Source organism: Falco naumanni, chromosome 5 (genome assembly GCF_017639655.2).
Source record: "Falco naumanni isolate bFalNau1 chromosome 5, bFalNau1.pat, whole genome shotgun sequence".
NCBI lineage: Eukaryota > Metazoa > Chordata > Aves > Falconiformes > Falconidae > Falco > Falco naumanni.
This window is the reverse complement of record NC_054058.1, coordinates 27,982,858-28,001,592: the sequence shown is the minus strand read 5'-3', so window position 1 is coordinate 28,001,592 and position 18,735 is coordinate 27,982,858. Positions and strand designations below refer to the sequence as shown.

General features: G+C 42.5%; 1 protein-coding gene across 2 annotated transcripts in view; it reads left to right on the top strand.

Annotated features, from left to right (window-relative positions):
• The window catches only part of CREB3L2 (cAMP responsive element binding protein 3 like 2), an 85,555-nt gene that overhangs the window by 52,293 nt on the left and 14,527 nt on the right, over positions 1 to 18,735 (top strand). The window contains exons 3-8 of one of the 2 annotated variants that reach the window (XM_040594478.1): positions 8,501 to 8,667; positions 10,243 to 10,330; positions 12,123 to 12,301; positions 12,962 to 13,108; positions 14,829 to 14,887; positions 16,214 to 16,282. In XM_040594478.1, the coding sequence (XP_040450412.1) occupies positions 8,501 to 8,667; positions 10,243 to 10,330; positions 12,123 to 12,301; positions 12,962 to 13,108; positions 14,829 to 14,887; positions 16,214 to 16,282 (709 nt within the window). Of the gene's footprint in view, positions 1 to 8,500; positions 8,668 to 10,242; positions 10,331 to 12,119; positions 12,302 to 12,961; positions 13,109 to 14,828; positions 14,888 to 16,213; positions 16,283 to 18,735 lie in introns of both variants that reach the window. The other variant, XM_040594477.1, reaches the window with a different exon arrangement.

Genomic DNA, 18,735 nt, shown 5'->3' with positions numbered 1-18,735 from the left:
ACCATCTGCTCTCGGAAACCTCTTTCCCCAGGTGTTTGTAGGCTGTGATAAAGGTCCCTCTTGAATTCCGCTTGGATACAGTTTAAATGAACTGCGCTTCCTTGGTGTTTCCCTGTAGGGAGTATCTTCTGGACATGGAGCTATTGCAGTTCCCTTCTAAACAAAGGGACCTTTGCAGTTCCTTTTCAAAACTCTGTGTCAAGTGACCACAGGCGCTGATTTCCCAGGAATAGTTTCCCTAATGATGCATATTAGGGGAATACTTCTCCCACTTCCAGTCCTGATCTTTCTGAAACCAGTGATCTCATTCTTTCTGTAGTGTTACACTGGGAGTTCATGCGCGTTTAGTTATGCTCTGTAAGCATCAGTTCCTTTTAACGTATGTTGAAGCCTGATGGCTGCCGTAATACAGATATGCCTTCACAACATCCGCATGGGGCGTGCGGAGAAAAATTCAGGTGGATGAGAGAGAACTGTCGTATTTTAACACAGTGCTCCTGTGGATAATTTTCACATAACTTTAAAAACATAGTCTTTTATAGGACATATAATAGTATCAAGCTTTAAGGCTGTAAATCCAAGCTAGCACCTCAGTCTGTGCCTCAATCTCATATATATATAAAGGGTAATGCTCTAAAAATAACATTTTTCTATGCCTAAGCAAAATAATTAAGAACATCAGGGACTGTATCCCAGCTGACAGCTGTGGTTGTGTAAAGTCTTAGTTTGAAGGAAGGTTAAAGCAGAACCGAGACATCTCCTGGCTGGTTTACACGACAAGATGATTCTGACTGAAAACTGTCAAATTCTCCCCAGGAAAGAGGGTATTGACCCTGGTTGTTTAGGTGTGGGAGGAACATTGTGTCTTTGTTTCTGTCTTATTAACTTCGATAGTGATACAAATAATCTGTGGGTTTTAGATGGACTCTGTGCCGCTCAAAGTGGGATGCCAGTATGACTAGTGATCATTTGTTAGTAGAGATACTGCTTTTGCTGTACGTTGTGATTACTGTGTGTATCACTGCTGCTCCTCTTTGCCCATTTATTTAATTTTCCCTTCCTGGCACTTTAAAAAAGAACCCCAATGTTTGGGAGTCAAACAGTACCTCCTTTGTTGAGGCTGTTTTGAGGGCTTCAGTTTCATTATTTGTGGTGGGAGTGTGTGTGCAGGCTGGGAGGGGGAAATGCCATCTGGAAAATCTGTAAGAGAAACTGTTTGTCAATGAATGTGGGCTCTCACCTCGTGGAGGAGGGGGAGGTGGATGTAGTGCCACTGGAGTTCAGCATTGCAGGCATGATAAACAGGACTTGTGTCTGCCAGGGGGGGTTACGTGAGCCTAGAGCTGGGTGCTGGGGATGGTGTGAGCCCAGGGGGAAGACAAGGAAGCAGTTATTCCTCCAGAAAGGTCCAGCTTGCCTTTGGGAGGCTGGAAAGGCTCAGACGGCAGAGGTGAGGATGTAGAACTTCCCTGCGAATAGCATGGCCAGCAGCACGCCCAGAGTCTGTGCACCAGCGGAGGCCTTTTCAGGTTCGTGGTGGGGTGTTTCTGCCAACAGAGGGTGAGTGGCCATTTCCCCCTCAAACAAGTTGTGAGCGTCTTTGAGGAGGTGTTTTCCCCTTGCAGTCAGCCAGCTCCCAGTTTGCAACTGTATTTCTGTGGTGCAGAGCTAGTGAGCACCCTTGGATACAGCTAGCGGCTGTATAGGAGTAGCAACCTCAGAGACAGGATCCAGGCAAGCATTGAACAGTTGTCCAAAGTACAGCTTTGCAAACATGAACCCTTGGTGCAAATTTAAGTGCCAGTTGAGTCAAAGTCTCTTATTAACATGTGATGAGCTGAGTATGAGACTGTTGTCTATGGCATGGCAGTGCAGAAGCCATGTGGGCTGTACATGCAAGCCTTGTGGTTCATGGTGGCAGTATAAAGTCTGTCGTGGACCAAAAGGAATTAGTTGAAGCCCTTTTGCTCAAATCCGTGACACAGCTGAAGAGCAGGATTATTTAAATATGCTTGGCCAGAGAATAGTTTGACGCATTAGGGATCTTCTTGCATTACCCTGTCCAAAGATGTCTCTTCTGATAACTGTGCAAAGCATTTTGACCAGTAGTCCATTGTGGTCTCCTTAAGTTCCCAGTTTTGTCTTTCTCTAGATGTTTTATCTGTTGCTTGGACAATGAGCTTGGAGGAGGCGAGAGCTGTCTCTTCATTCTGCTTATAGACATAAGGATATCCCTTGATGCTTCTGCAGGTCTTATTTGCAGGCTTGTTTCAAATGACATGCAGTGCACGCATCTGTTTTCTGTATGATTACGATCTGTTATGGTTGTCGTGGTGGTATGGGTGTTTTTTTTTCCTTCAAGACTAGGTTCAGTGGTACACCCCTCATTTGGGTTTGTTTACCTAGTGGTACTGTCTTCCTTTTTACTGCAGGGAAAGAAAAGGTGAAAATCATGTTGTTTCTCTGAATACTTGCATTCTCTGTACTTGGGAGGGATTGAGGGAGAGAGTGCATCTCTAATTTTCTTTATTTAAAAATACACAACTCCTCACTGATGCAGCTTGGTTATCCATGCAAAAAGTGTCTCTGATAAACTCTTTAATGAAGGATTAAATGAGTGCTGAAACGATGTGGGGAGCAAGGGAGATCTTTTTAGTTGTTTTGTAAGCTCTGTTTCTCTGTACATCTGTCACAGAGGGTGACATTTACTCAGTGTTGGAGAAGATTACTTTTTCTCAGGAAAAGAGGTGCTATGTTGGGCAAGATTGAAGAATTAGTTGGATAGAATAATGTTGGATAGAAGTAATTAAAATAAGGAAAGGAAAACTCACTGAAAACTGATATTAAAAAAACTGTACAGTTGAAGTAAGCATTTTTGATGTTTTTTTCCACTTTTCCTACCCTGCCTTCCTGTATTATATAGAACAAGGAAAGAAGCAAAATGTTGCAGTTCTTCGGAGAAATATGAGGATCCTAGAAAGCTACACATGGTGTTGTTAAGAGACTATGTGTGATTTTTTAGTATCTATATATAAATACAAATATATATATAAAAAAAATAAACAATTCTGCCATGTACAAACACAGTCCTTCTTGGTTGTCTGTTTTTCATGTATGCCTAAATCACACATACTGATTATTGCTGTGATGCTTAGAGGAGCACTGAAATCCATTTCTGTTGAAAATTGTCATCATAATGTATGTGGTGTGCAGCACTGAGAGCAGTTGACTTAGGTGTTGTGCACCCAAAGCCAAGAACTTGTCCATAATTCAGTCTTCATTATGGACTTTAAATATCTTCAGCTTTTATTGTGCAAAATGTTGTATAGCACTTTCCCTTTTGAGTACAGTGAACTGGAGAAAGGAAAGTAGAAAGGGAAAGTCCACTTGTGGTATGTTGAGTAGATCTTACTAGCGTTGCCCATCTTAACTGCAGATGATGGAACTTGGGGCCGGATTAGGGCCTCTGAAGTAAAGACAGAGAACAGAAAAAGTTTGTTTGCTACTTGGACACGTTGCTGTAGATACGCACAATGAGCAGTGCTTACACTTACAGTACTGAGGGACTTACATCCTGTTTTGAGCTTGCTCTCTTGCACTGTCATGTGCACAGCATCTTACAATACCTTGCATGTCGTACCAGTGAGCAACCTGGACTCACGATGAGTGCGGCTGGGAAAGAAAGGACATGTTTAAAGTTTTTCCTATCAGCAAGAACATTGCTCAGTACATGGATTGAACTTTGGCGCTTTGTAAGGCTCTTAGATTTTTATTTTCTTTTAGAAAAGGAAGTGGAAGATGCATGCTAAACAAGAGTCTGCAGGGAAAATGGGGCAAGCTTGACAGCAGAAGCAGCGCACAAAAGCTTTCTGAAGAAATGTAATTTTAGTTTTGGACACAGAAGATAAGAACTTGGATGCATGTCACAAATCCTGGATTGCTGTGATGAATGGGTTTTTTTGATGCTTGATTTGAAACTGATGTTTAACTTGCAGAAGTGGTAGATGCTCACAGCTGCACCTGAAAACTCAATGCATAATGTATTTTGAGAAAGTATAATAACAGTGCTAAATATGTGAAAAATCAAATTCCAGTTGTCTCCAGTTGGCCATTTCAAATTACTAGATACTTTTTGGCCTAAATCTTTCCATGGCTCACTTGAATTTTCAGGACTGCTGTGGAAATGAATTCAGGTCGGTGAAGCATTTCCCTAGGAGGGAGTTAAACAGCTCTATGGGAACAGAATTTGAATTTATTTGGTAAAGGAGATATTCAGGTCGGTGAAGCATTTCCCTAGGAGGGAGTTAAACAGCTCTATGGGAACAGAATTTGAATTTATTTGGTAAAGGAGATATGAGGCTGTGCATAAGACAATGAGAATATCAAAACATGAAATAGCCTCTCTGTTAGGGGAGTGCCATGCATTCTGCTTGTTAGGTAAGGCACAGGTCCTGTAGAGAAATTCTTTGATCACATTATTAAAACATTCCTGTTTTTAGATGTGCACTGAATGAAACTTTCATATATTTCTTAATACCTGAGGACTTTGTAACATAAATGTTCAGTTAACATAGACTGTATGTGGAATTTAACAGCGCTAGTGCGTTGCGTTGCACATAGAAGCGTCACCTGGGATTTTGCTGAATACTGTGTAAACTCCTTAAATGACATATTCCATGTGCCAAAACGCCTAGCGTTATTTGACTTATGAAAGGGTAGGTAAAGGGGAATGCTTTTAATCTAAACAGTCATTGGATGATAGAGCTCATAGGAAGTTCTATGAAAACCTCATAAAGTTCATAGGAAATTTCAGCTGGGAAAGGGGGCTGACAGGCAGTATTACTTGTTCATCAGTGAGCTTTGGAATCAGTGTTTCGAAGCCTGAGAAGAGATTTTTAACAGCCAAAGTGACCGTCTTTAGGATGTGGATTTTCTTAGCCACTTGGATAGATAAATCTTGTTTAGACTTTCTTCTCTCTGTATCTGAATGACTTGCAGCATATTTGTCTCACCTTAGCAATGCAGTATTGCCCTGCTGTATCTGTCTAGAATACCAGAACCGAGATCATTTTCTCAGCCTTTTGTTTTGGAATCTGTCTCAGTAGTTCACCCGTACCTCCTGGATCATGTCAAATATAAGCATTGACCTTCAATTTTATGACACGAGTCATCTACTCTTTCCACAGCATGTCTTGCTTTGTTTGGAGAAGACAATTCCCTTTCCTCCAGTGGGTTTCTTGAGCCAGTCTCCGTTTTCCTTTCATTTCAGTATTTCATGCACACCTCCTTGCTTGTTCTCATTATTCCATGAAACCTCTCTCATGGTTCTCCATACCCCTCTGTCTCAGAAATACTGTTTTGGAGAGTGTGCCATGCCTCTCGGTATGACCAGTATTCTGTAGCCTGCTCAGTTTTTCCGATGTTTGCTTAGTTTTCTGCAACATTCTCAAGGGCTTTGGGAGAAGGGCTGCCACTTTGTTCTGCTAGTACAGTGCTTGGCAGAGTAGTCTAAGGTGCTAAGGGGCTACTATAAGAATAAACTTGATTTTCAGCTAATGTCAACCTGCTGTGCTCAGGAAGAGGACAAAGGAGGGTAGGAAATGTCCTTGCAGCTCTCTTGGAGCAGAGGAGATATAATTGGTGACTTCAGAAGCTGGAATATGTTAGAAGAAAGTAATATTGCACAACACTGACAGTGCTAGTGGATGTGTAACAGGGGCTTGGAAAAAGTGGGGAGAGGGGAGTGTCGCGGTGGGATATGACCAGTGTGTTGCTCTATCCCTTCATTTCACAGGGTTGTTCATGTGGAATGACAGCTGTTGCCATGCATCATAAGGGGCAGTGTCAAAAAAGTGTTAGATGCAGTTCTTCAAAGTTGTCTCAGTGTTAAACACTGTATGTTGCTGTCGCTGAAAACCATTTGTAACCCTACAAACTGGTTAGACCGGCTTTGAAGCCTAGATTAACTCCAAGCAGTTTGTGCGGATCTAAGTGGTGATGGCAGGGATGTCAGGTTAATCAGCAAAGTCAGGTTCCAGAAGAGTAAAATGACCGGCTGAAGGCCAGCATATCTTGCTGTCTTACAGCAGCTGAATTCTCATAATGAGTCTAGGGATTAGAGATGATAAACATCGCAAAGTGCAGCCTTAGAGTACATGCCCTTTTTTTGCTGGGCACCCAGTGGCTAGATTTCTGTTCTACTTGCACAGTGATACAAATGTCAGAAAGTTCAGGGCTAATTACTTGCTTCACTGATAGCTCTCATTTATATGCAGCCTCCCCTCCCAAAGGGAGTGTAAAGGAGATCCCAGATGATAGCACTGCCATGGGGTAGCTCATCCCAGAGGTGTGAGGCAGAAAGCAAAGGCTCCGCACAACATGTTGTGGGGAGAGGTTTTGGCAGAACTTATCCAAACAAGCATTTTAAAGTTTAATTTGCCAAGGGAGTCTGGATTTCCAGGCAAAGGTACAGCTTTAAATCTCTTATCTGAATGATCCACACACAGTAAGCTAGAGGAAGTCCACAGATCCACTGAATCTTTCATTGCATTCGGCACGGAGGGAGCTGCGTTCTTGGGTTTGTGAGTAGAGAGGCTCAGGGAGGTTGAAAGAGAGCAGTGTCCTGTCTCCTGAGTTAATATTTAGACAATGCTACCTCTTTTTTTCATAAATACTTCTATTTTTATATTTCTGCATTTCCCAGAAAGCTTTGGGAGTAAGTTCTCCACAAACTTAAATACAGTGTTTAGCCCTTGCTGTACCATTGCTTCTTTTGGCAGAGCTGGGCTTGCTGTTGTTGACTTCTTATTACAGGATCTGTGTTTTTCATTTTTAATTCCTTGGTGTGTCTACTCAAATTACCTCCTTCCTTGCCGTTGGTGGAGGTTAGGTCCCACCACAAAGTAATTACTGGCACCGGAGACACACATGCTTCTCCCTTCTTCCACTCACCCAGCCTCTGCCCAGTGCCTGTGTGCCGTGTGTGTGTGTGGTCTTAACAGCAAGGCAGACAGCAGCACGGAGGCTGTAAAGCCCACTCTTATTTTTGTTACCTGTTTGCAGCTGAACTCTGTTGACATCTCACCATGTGATGTGTAAGTTCGGTGTGTAAGGGGCTTGTGTCAGCCCTGCAGACCGCTGGTGGCACAGCCACAGCACCGTGGCTGCCTCCCACAGTGTTGATGCAGCGTGCAGCTCATTCAGAGCTCTCTTGCTGTTTACTAGCCGTATGGTGTACGTGCTTGCTCTCTGCTTTAAGTCTGGATATGCAGTAAATACTCTGAAGGCAGGAGAAAGCTTTGAAAGAAAGATCAACACTGTTACGTATTTGGCCTCAGATTCCAGCTGCTTGATTTAATGGACGTGCTTCTCGCAGCTACTGATGAGTTGTGGCAGAGGACTGTGCTGTATGCTCTTGAGGGGCAGTACAGCTGGTGTAGGGTACTCTCCTGTAAGAGAAAAGAACTTACATGACTGAACTCTAGCAGTAGGGATGAGAATTTTTTTTAAGACAGATTTACAACTGTCAAAAATACATTTGATTTTTTTTTTTTTTTTAAAGTGGGGTGGTTAATAGCCTTGTGGAATTGTTTTAAAGGTTAAATCTTCTCAAGGTCTTGATCTTCTGTCATACTTTAGACCTGGGAGAATAAGTCCCTTCTCAGCAAGCCAAACAATGGCTTCATGAATGGAAATAGGGGGCTACCAACTTCCCATGCAAGCCTTCTTCCAATTCTTGACAGTGCAAGGCAAACCTTTCAGCTTTGTCCCCTGAAAAGTGGCATGACCTTCTTTGGATTTGTAAGCTTGCAGTAAGTGGAGCTAAGGAACAATTCTGCCAACATGCAATGCGTGTTTCATTGCTGCCAGTCAAAATACGCATCCTGTGCTGTGACTTCCAGAGGGTCTGGGGAGGAAATTAGCATGATCACCACAGCACTGGTGCTCTGGTGAAATCATCAAAGTCTTTGTCCTCTTTTATACTTACTAAATGAGTCCTTGGGAGAAAATTTTTGAAGTTGAGAGTATGAAAAATGCTTTGTTCTTAAAAGTATAATATCACTACTCCAGTTATTTGATGATTGCAAGCAGTAGAAGGAGCAGAAGTCTGGCTAAACGCCATCTATACAAGGAGGAATAAAACCGAGTGAGCAGGCATTAGTGTGTGTGGGATATGGCTCCCTGGATGCTTTACCCAATGGCTTTTGTTTGGTCTTGTTCTGCTGCGTGTTAGCAGCTTTCGGCAATCTTCAGTGATTAGTGCTCTGTCTTTCCTCGCTGCTCCTCTCTGTATCCTGGGGCTAGGATTAGGTTACAGCCCTGAAATGGCATGGTTGTCTGCATTGACTAAGAGCTGAATAGTAAGGACAGAGTTTTGTTGATGGACTGAAATGCCTTCTGTGTTTGTTTCCCTTCGCTGGAGGAGGAATGACATTATTTTCATTTGTAGTATTTCTGTCTTTGACCTAAACATGTGGTGTCTGATTTCCTTCCCTGGCAGGTGACCTGGAAAATGAGGAATGGTGTCTGGCTGCAGAGCTTACTCCAGCAGGAATAAAGACTGAGCCAGTTTTGTGCGAGACATCAGGCCTTGCTCCCTCAGTCAGTCTCACTGTCACAGCTACATCGCTGGAGGGGGAGCAACCAGAGCTACAAATGGACGCCCTGGTACTTTTTTCTGTTCTCCTCTGTGCAATTCGCTATAGGTTCTTCTATGCTTGCATACCAGTGTGGACTCCTTAGTGCCAAAGCCTGTCAATTCAGGATGCATGCTACAGGCTGCTTTAATGGTTTTTGAACTTTGCTGGTGTCTCACTACTGCTGTAAGAGCTTACGTTTCAAAACACTTACCTGCATCTTCAGGTCTTAATGGTTAGATGCACTACTTTCTCTTCTATGCTATCCTCAAAGCCTGGGGCCCTTGCGTTTTAAAAAATATTTAAACAGTTTCTAATGAACCAGTCCCACCTGAACTGACTAACCCATTTGCCCTATTGAGCCTGTGACAAGCTAAGTGTTTTCCATAATAATGTGCTTTAGTGCTGTTGTGCCTTCCCATAATCAGAACAAGACTTCTTGTTTGAAATGACTGGAGAGTTTCCCTGTTTGCCTGCTAAGTCACTCTTGCCAGATTTGTGAAGCTTTGACATTTCAAGCTGTTGCTGCTTCCACACCAACCTGCCTCATCAGGAGCATTTGTGATGCCTTTCTGACCACAGCTGGAGCAGCCAGTGGGCATTTTTAAGGGCTTAGTTTGCCTGTGGTTGGTTTAAGGAGAAGGAACTGCAATAGCTGAGGGCTCACCAGGGTCCCCTGTTAGTGGAGGAAGAAGCATGATTGTTCTCAGTCCCCGGGGTGCAATGTCAGTCTGGGCCAGGTGGAGTTCATATATGCTAAAAAGTAAATGTTTCCGCTTGGATGTGGATCAGAAATATGTGCAACAGAAATTATTTTATGAGAAACTGAACAGATTAAACACAAGTTTCCCATAATCTTCTTCTGAATATGCTGTCCCTGGTACATAGTCCTGCTATAGCTTGGCATGCTGTGATTTGCAAAAAGTATATTGGGAATAGCTCGTGGCTCATTACCGTTGCATGGATTAATTAACACAGGTTATTGAGATAGATTTTGGCTGCAGTGAGCATGCTGACGTGCCAGACTGACTGACTGTAGCGCACAGGCAGACTGGGCAACAGCTAGTCAGCCTGGTGCCCCAGCCCTGTCAACAGGGCAAGCCAGATGTCTTCCAAACTTTGGACAGCTGTGACTGTCTCTTTTCCTGCTCCTCCACACTGTGATATGAACTTGGGTCTGATAATGTGGTGCTGAGTGACTTGGCACCTTGCTCTTTCCCCCAGATAACAACGGTCTTGGAACAGGCTCTCCCCCGCTGCCGGGAGTGTTTCCCTCTCTGCTCTAACAGACTGTGTGGTCCAGCAAATCCTAGTAGCAGCTCTGTTGCTAAGAGAAGTAATTTGAGTGGGTTGCATGCTAGCTTTCAGTCTGAAATGTCACCTCTGAGGTGTAATCTTTTATTTAACTAAATATAGTAGTAAGAAAAGCCATAGTGGGAGTAGTTGGGGCAGCATTCTCTGTAGCCTGGTTTAGCAAACTGTGTGAAACAGTTAAAGCTTTGCCTGTAGCAGAGCCGGAGAAGGAAGGAGAAGTCGTCCTTGTATCCTTCTATTAAGATTTTAAGATGTACTTTGGGTTTTCATGCTGTTAATTTCTCTTTTCTAGATGAAACCACTGAGCCAGAAAGTTCTTCCAGAGATTAAATTGGAGCCCCATGAAGTGGATCAGTTCTTGAACCTCTCTTCTAAGGAAGGTCTGTTAATTACCAACACAAAATACAGTGGGAGATGACCAGAATGCACAATAAATGTACTTTACCCTGATTAAATATTTGGCTTCCTCATTCACCATGTTAATCTTTAGGCTGAAGCTGTTGCCTTCTAGGGATTCAACTCAGGCTGCTGAAGAGCCAGCCTCTCTCTGATCCATTTATGTGTTTTTTGTTCTTTTTTTCCCTCCCTTGCTCATCATAAAGAAAATGATCCATTTTTGTCTGTAGCATATTAATAATTGTACAGTTACTGGAGGGAGTTTGAATCCTTCAAGTACAGGATTATTTAGGCTAGAAGAGAAATCAATTTGAAGGAACTTAACCAAGGCATAGAAAACATGAAGAGCATAAGTGGAAACTTCACTGTTTTAACCTCTGATACAAAAGCAAGGATGTGAGTTTATATGAAATTAGAAGTTAGGTGCATCTGTTCCTAGCACATTATTTTTAGCAGACTTTTAAAGAATGACCAGGACCTCTTTGCACTAGTCTGTAAATGAGGAAGGGGGAGCAAGGATCCCTGCCCTGAAAGTTAAACAGGGCTTTGTGGCACATGATCTGTTAACCCAAGAGAAGTTTGAAAAAGCCAAATATTTGGGCTGAAATTTGAGCAGATAACTGCATCTCCATTAGGAACACTTGATGTTCTGTTAATGAATTCATTTGTATAGGTAAGTAGAACTGCTTTAGGGAGAGAAGCAAGTGGTGTAGCAGGTGGAAAAAGGGAGGCTGTATCTCAACCCAGGGCATACATTCCGTTGCTCAATTTGTGCAGTTAGGGGCCTTGCTGTTTTTCAAGTGTGTGTTGTCTTCTGGCAACTACTAGATATGATGCAAGACAGAGAGAGCTCATGTGTAATAGCTTTTCTTTGTTACTGTTTTTCTTCCTTCCTCCCCCACCACCTATTTGATTTTTTCAACTCCAATTTTCATAGTATAACAGAAGTGGAAGGCAGCAAATTCAGCTCTATCTTCCTATTCCCAATTTTCATCGCTGTAAATTTCTCTCAGAGGAAAAATGACTATAGTTGTGGCTGGTTTGGACATTTGCTAAATTGTCCATGTAATATGAGTAAGTGAGACATTGCCCTGCTTCTCGTGGTTCAGACCCATTTGGTCATAAGCAGCACTTTGCTTGCCAATTCTAGCACAGGTTTTTTTGGCTGTAAGTGCAGCAGAAGTTAGCTTATGGCCCTGGATAGCACAGAGAGAGATTCCTGCGGTCGTTGTTTATGCTGCTCCTGCTCCATCAGTACATCTCACTTCCTACCAGTTGTGGCAAACCAGGTCCTTAGGAGTCAGATTATTTCTCTCCTCCCTGTTTATATAACACCTTGGGCACAAGCCCTTCTCTTGAAAAATAATGGCAATTTGTTTAATACACAGCAAAGTTAGGAAAGATTATTGTTTTTGGAGAGAAAGTGCACTGGCTCAGAGCCCCTCTGTTAATGTGGTTTCCGAGGGACAGGGGCCTTGTACTGGTTATACTTAAACCTCAAAATATTTGGAGAAGAATCTGAAGTGTAGGTAGAAAAGACTGGAGCATATGTGCAGAGCCCTGTTTTGTCTCTTGAACCTAAAGATAGCTGCTGCAATTCATTCCTCCTTTGGAGACCTGCATGCTCTGAAAATCTTCCAAGTTGCCACTTTTCCTGATCCATTTTTTAGCAGACAGTCCCAGTCTTGGAAGCTGGGGTGATGGTGGTGGCTCTAGTGGAAAATTAAATTAGCACCTCAAAACCTTGTGTTATATGTCTCTCTTGCCATTTAGCAGTGGATCCCCTTCATTTGCCTCCAACCCCTCCCAGCAGCCATGGCAGTGACTCTGAAGGAGGGCAGAGCCCGGCTAGATCGCTCCCTCCTTCAAGCCCCGTCCAGCTACAAGCCACGGCTAAAGTGACATCGCGCACAGCTTCAGTGCTTTCCAATTCCCCTCTCCTGACTGCACCGCATGTAAGTTTGGCTGGCTTTTCCCAGCATCTATCTATCTGCCTCTGGGTTTTTTTTTTCCTTTTTAAATTTTCTTTTTGCCCTGGATTTGCTAATTTTCTGGGTTTTTTTAGATCTCTGGTCAAAACTGCAGATCCGGTAATTCTTGCTCACTGGTCTGTTCTGTTCCCACAGAGAACAGTGTGTGCCTCTCCTCTAAGTTGAGACAGGGTTCAACAGTGTTATTAGGTCTCTTCCACCATGGATTGTGTTTTGCGTTAGGACCCAGCCCTGCTGGGTTAACCTGTCCCTGGTAGATCTGCATCTGTCCTCTTGTCTTGTTGAAAGCAAGTGGGTTATCTTTAGGGAGGGACTTTCAGTAGTGCTTCTTCTCATTTGTCTCTTTCCCTGTTTGAGCTAAAGGAAGTTTTACTGTTGGCCTCTGTGTGCAGAGCTGGGCTGAGAACAACTGTTTGAGGGACTCCTGTCCCAAAGGTTCAGTCTCTGAATGGAAGCTATCTAAGAAGTCTTCCGCTTCCATGCATTCCCAATTGCAAGTGGCTGCTGTTATAGTAGGCAGTCCTTTCTGAAGTGGAAGAGCTACTGCCTCTCCTCCCTAACAGCCTTTTCTCTAGGGCTGTGTGCGCTTACTGTTGTGTTATTTCATTTCTATGACACCTGGAGAAATTACAGGGGACCGGCCCGCTCATCCTGACAGAGGAGGAGAAGAGGACGCTGATAGCAGAGGGGTACCCAATCCCTACCAAACTGCCCCTGACAAAAGCAGAGGAAAAAGTGCTGAAGAAAATCCGCAGGAAAATAAAGAACAAGGTAAATGTTAGTTAGCTTTGCTGGGTAGTTTCTGCTTTTCCTTCATTTAAAAAAATGCTGCAACAATTCTGCAGTAATGATTTGTTGGTACTGTTGAATGCTATAAGATGACTTCTAATGAAGTGTTTTTCTTTGTTCCTAAACACATCCATCAAATTGTCTGTCACTATGACAGTGTGCCTCCGTCTATGTATTTACCTGAACACATGAACAATAGAGTATTTAGCAAGCAGTGTATCAAGTTGCTGTTGCTTAGCTCCATTTTAAAAACAGCACAGTCCTACCCTTATGGTAGGCGAAGACCTCTGTATTCTCTCCATGGTCATGAAGGTGTTCTTTTCCACTGTTTCATGTTTTAAAATCTGACTGTATTTCAGTGTCCTATTCTTTTGATCACTAAATTCTGTGACCTTTAAATGGATGGTTGATACCAAGGCTGTGAAATGTCCTACAAGTCGTTTCTTTCTTCCAACGTGGGGAAGAGCCTAGTGGTAGGGAGGAAAGCATTTTTTTCCAGACCTGGCTAGCTCACTTGTTCTAGAGGATACTAGCACAGCTTGGAAGGTTAATGCATTCTGTTACTGGTTTTGTAGATAGAGGTGTAAATTTGCCCACACTGAATTGGAATTTGGTCTTGTAAGATGTATTTTCAAAATTTTTGGAAGTGACCTTGTGCGTTTTATGTACCACTTTCATATAATAAGCCATATATATTGGAGGGGATCTCTGGAGGTCCTTTGGTCCAACTGCTTGCTTTGAAAGCAGGGCCAGCTTAGAGCAAGTTGCTCAGGGACTTGTCCAGTCACATTTTACTGTCTCAAAGGGTGGCAAGTCCCCACCATCTATGGGCAACCTGTTCCCATACTAGGCCACTCTTGTGGTAAAAACAAATGAATAGCATTCTTAGTGTCTCATTGGAATTTCCCTTGTTGCAGCTTGCATTTGATGCCTCTTGCCATTTTGCTGTATGCCTCTTTTAGAAGACTCTGACATCATCTTCACTATGCAAGATAGTTGAGGACTGCAATAGGATTCCCTCTTTAGCCTTGTCTTCTTAAATCTGAGCAAACCCAGCTTTCCCTGCCTTTCCTGATACATCATGTGCTCCAGCATGCTTATTATAGATAGCTGTGGTCTTTCTCTGGGCTTGCTTCTGTACACCCAAAGTATTTATTTCAGAGCCACAAACTGTATGCTGTGCTCAGCTGTGGCCTTGCAGGCACTGAGTAGAGGACAAGAACCACTCTCTTGACCTTCTACCTCCAGTCCTTGTTAACGTAGAGCTGTATCTGGTTGGCTGCCTTTGCTGCAGGGGCACATTGCTGACTGAGATTTGACTTGTTCATCAGGTCCCCCAAGTCTTTTCTGCAAAGCTGCTTTCTAATGTATACATGGGCTTTTCCTCTCCCAGATGCAAGGCATTGTCCTGGGATCATCTTTTAGTATTTGTCGTAGGATATTCTCTCCAGATGAATCTGATTCACTTTTTAAGGTTAGTTTTGTAAGAGCAAGGATGATCTTTTTCCCACTACTGAGCAGAGCAGTCTTACTTCAGGATGTGGAAGCAGACCAAGTCAGTGCTTTGCTTGCCAGGAATAGAAATGAGAACAGCACGGATGCTCGAATCTAATAATGTCAGGGCTTTCTACCAGTTTATTAATTCAACTCTGATGCTTTTTTTCTATGCAAATATTTGGTGTTTTTCTTCCTTTTTCCTTAGATCTCTGCCCAGGAAAGCAGAAGAAAAAAGAAAGAATACATGGACAGTCTGGAAAAAAAGTAAGCCAACCTCCTTCCTGTTTCAGGCCGGCCAATAGCACTAGTTCTGGACTGGGAAGGGATCCAGCTGTTGATGCTGAGACTGTTTTGTGCACAGAGTGCCAGCTGCCATCTCGTGGTTATGACTGAGAAAAGGCCCTTCTGGCTTCTGCTTCTGCATGTGCTGGGTGCTACGTTCGTTACAGCACCATGTTGCTAACACGCTGACAAAGACTTTAAACCTTAAATAAGGCAAGACCCATCTGCTATTGGCCTCTGCCTCACACAACTCTGTTGGCCTAGTGGGTAGGCAGTGTCCATGGAAAGGTGGATTCACAGTGAATATATTCTGTCTTGTAGAGCAGATGGAGACAGAAGTAGAAAGTGGGTGAGTCAGGACTGCCTGGGAAAATAAGCAGGACTCGGGAAAACAGCACGTGACCCATTGACTTCCCTTAGCAAGGAGGAGTCAAACTCCCAGTTAGTGATTTATGTCTCAAATAAATCTTCCTTCCAAGAGACAAGTTTTCTAGTGCATTTATCTTATGCACTTCACCAGATGGATCTGTTAAACCCCTTGTACCATCTTTGGTGATATCCTTGATGTGATTTCCTTTTTGTCTTCTTATCTCTTTATAGTTGAGACTCGCTTTCTCAGAGTTACTGTTATGAAGTTGCACCCTCTGCATCCAGATACCAAAAATATTTCCCTTGACCTTTTTCCTTCTTGAAGCTATTCCAGGTGGTCATGTTTGTCTACTTGGGAGTCCCATATTTTTACTTGGACCTTTTATGTGGCATGTTATATGCTAATCTGCTTTAGTTTTGGGGGTTTCCAGGGAAAGCGTGGAAATGAGAACTCTCTTGGGAATTAACCTCCCGGCTTATTAGCCTCCATAAACTTGAAATTCGAGGACCTTATTTCGAAAGCATGGCATTTGCCAAATTGCACAAAATAGTTGCTAACAACATAAATATAGTGTGTTCTGTAACTTTTAAAGTATCTGTCCCATGGCCAAATGCGCAGAGAAAATCTGAGCAGGGTCTTTGCTGTTGCTATTTTGAGGGGCAAAAAGTAGTTACAACCCATCCTAAATGAGCTGCTCCTACTGGGATGTAGTTGAGCACTGTAAGCAGGTGGTCTGCAGCTAGTAGTAGTATCTTTTGCAATGTCTTTTACAGTAAGTATGATTAAAGACTATTACTGAAGTTAGTCGTTGTAACTTTTCATTAAATGTAGGTAAGATCATAGAGCTCTCTGTGAAAGCAAGCTTGGTTTGTTTAACAATCTCTATAATAAATGACTGATTTTTTACATTTCTCTTTCTGTCCTTGTACTGTCTCCAGAGTTGAGACCTGTTCAAATGAAAATAGTGAGCTGCGTAAGAAGGTTGAAGTCCTGGAGAATACTAACAGGTAAGGTATGAAGGGGATAAAACAAAAGTGTAGCATGATATTACAGTGAAAAGTGAAAATCTGGAAGTTAGGACATGAGTTGAAATGTAAACAATAGCTATAGCCGATGTGGTTAATGTCACAGAAAGATGAGGAAGGCCAGTTATTGTGATTACAGTGTGGTATAAAGCATGAAGGCTTTCATGTCAGGTCTTAAACTGTCTCCCTAGCCTGTGGTGTGCTTGAGAAACCTTTTAGCACCCTTCTTAAGAGTTCTTCTACTGTCCAAGAAAACATAATTAATGATATATAACAAAGAAAAGGCTACAGCCCAACTCTCAAGATTGTCTTTATTTAGTGCAAGATGGTTTTGACAGGAGACCTTGACCTGGAACATGACACTTCTAGAAATTACGGTGCTGAAGCTCAAGAACCATTATTAGTTCCTTCTGGACTACTAAATATCATTGCAATTATTGTGTACCCTTCTAACCATCTCACACCCTGGAATATCCTTCATTTGGAGGGGGGAAATCAACTTCTTGTTAACTTCTGAAGAAATGGGTGACTCCGTGGTGGCTTTCTTAAAGGACAGATGGCAGAAAATGTTGAATAGCTGAGCTTCTAATTGGATGTTAGCTGAGAGTGGAGTGTCAGTCATCGGTTATGCTCAGCGTGTTCTCTAGTGATGGTGAATTCCGATGAGGGACTAGATATGACTTCTAGTTAGAGGTGTTTGTAGTGATGGTTAAATATTACCACTGAACATGATGGTAGCATGGAAGTGTGGGAGGAGACAGGGTTTTGAAGATAAGACCCATGATCGTGGAAGACGGCCCTAGAGCTTGTCTGGCAGCCAATATATTGCTAATTGAGTGGCATGTTGTTTCTAATCTCCGGATTCGATCTCTAATTTCATGGAGCCAGACCCTGTAGCAGTGTAATTTGCTGGAGAGTGTCTCCCACACACTGCTCATGCACGAAGACATCTGCTGCTTGTTTGAAGAGAGCCAAGCCATTTCTGTGCCTCTTGTATCTTCCTCCGGGGTTTTACATAAGACCCAGGAATTGTTCTGTATGTATGGAGTAGGGTTTTCTCTCCCAGGATCTGTCCCAGGAGATGCTGAAGCCAGCTGCTCTAAGGAAAGGTGCAGCTGTGGATGGAACATTCAGACAACATTTTGTCAAGCCTGGAGTTGTTCTCCCCAGTTCAGCTAAATTTGGCCAGCTGTTTTCATCTCTGAGTTGTTGCAGATGTGGTCATGAGAATAGCTTTGTTAGTATTGTCCATCCTTTTAGACAGGACTTTTAGCATCTTCTCTATTATTTGTTGATCTTAGTTCTCTCATGCTAAATGTTCTAAAAATATTTAGCTAAGTGATATTATCTCCAAATCCTTTATACTTTAGGCATGTGGAACGAGTTGCATTGTTTTCTTCCCTCGGCAATAACATTGATACTGATTTCTAATCTGCAGAGAAGCAGATGTTCCTGACCCTCTGCACAGAAATTCTTGTAATTCATTAATTCATGGCAATACTGTTTTGGCTATTTAGATATAAACTGTATCTAAAATCTGCTGAAGCTTCAAATTGAAGTACTGAGAGATTTGTAAATTCATCAAGCCTGAATTATATAACAACCTCAAAGAGCCGCTTTTCTTATTTAGTGTATAATTGTGCAACTATGTAATTCAGAGAATGGTTCCAGGCCCTTGTTTAATATATATTATCCATTTCCTATGATGAATTCAAAATGTCTGGTTTCCTCATTAGTATTTGCACAGAACCTTGATGTGGCATCCAGAGACTGTTCAAATATTTCAGAACTTGTCTTCACAGCATCCTATAGCTGGTACTTCCATCTCCTATGTACAGTCAAGAATCAAAGTTCGGAGCAGTGATGGTCAAAATTATGCAGTGTCAGTTTATTCTTGGGTGCCCAAATTTATATGTTAGGACTTTATTTCTCAAAGCACCTAGCATACAGTCATACACATGTGCATCTTATTTAACATGCCCAAAGCAGAGCCCCGGTGGACTTCAGCTGCAACTTTGAGTGTTTGATGCAGTAAAAAATGATGTTGTTGAAGGTATTATCTAAAAGTAGATCTGCAAACATTAGAGCTGTTCTTTTGCTGTGAAAAACTGTAAGAGTGGAAGAATGGTAACAGGAAAATAAGAGCTGTGATTACATGAGGAAATGTTAATGCATTCAAGTGTAGATGAAGACAAAGTTGGTTTTTTACCTTGTTGGAAAACTGGGCTATAGTTGCTTACCTAAAAGTTCACACGTATCTATGTACTCTCAGTCAGCATCTTGATTTTATAGTCTGGCTGGAGTTGAGAGGAACTGAAGGGCAATTTCCAAAGCATACAACTATTGAACAGCAGTTTCCTTTCAGTATGTGCAATCAGTTTTTTAAGGCATGTCATTCTATATATAGAACACATTTGCACAGGTACATACCTAAG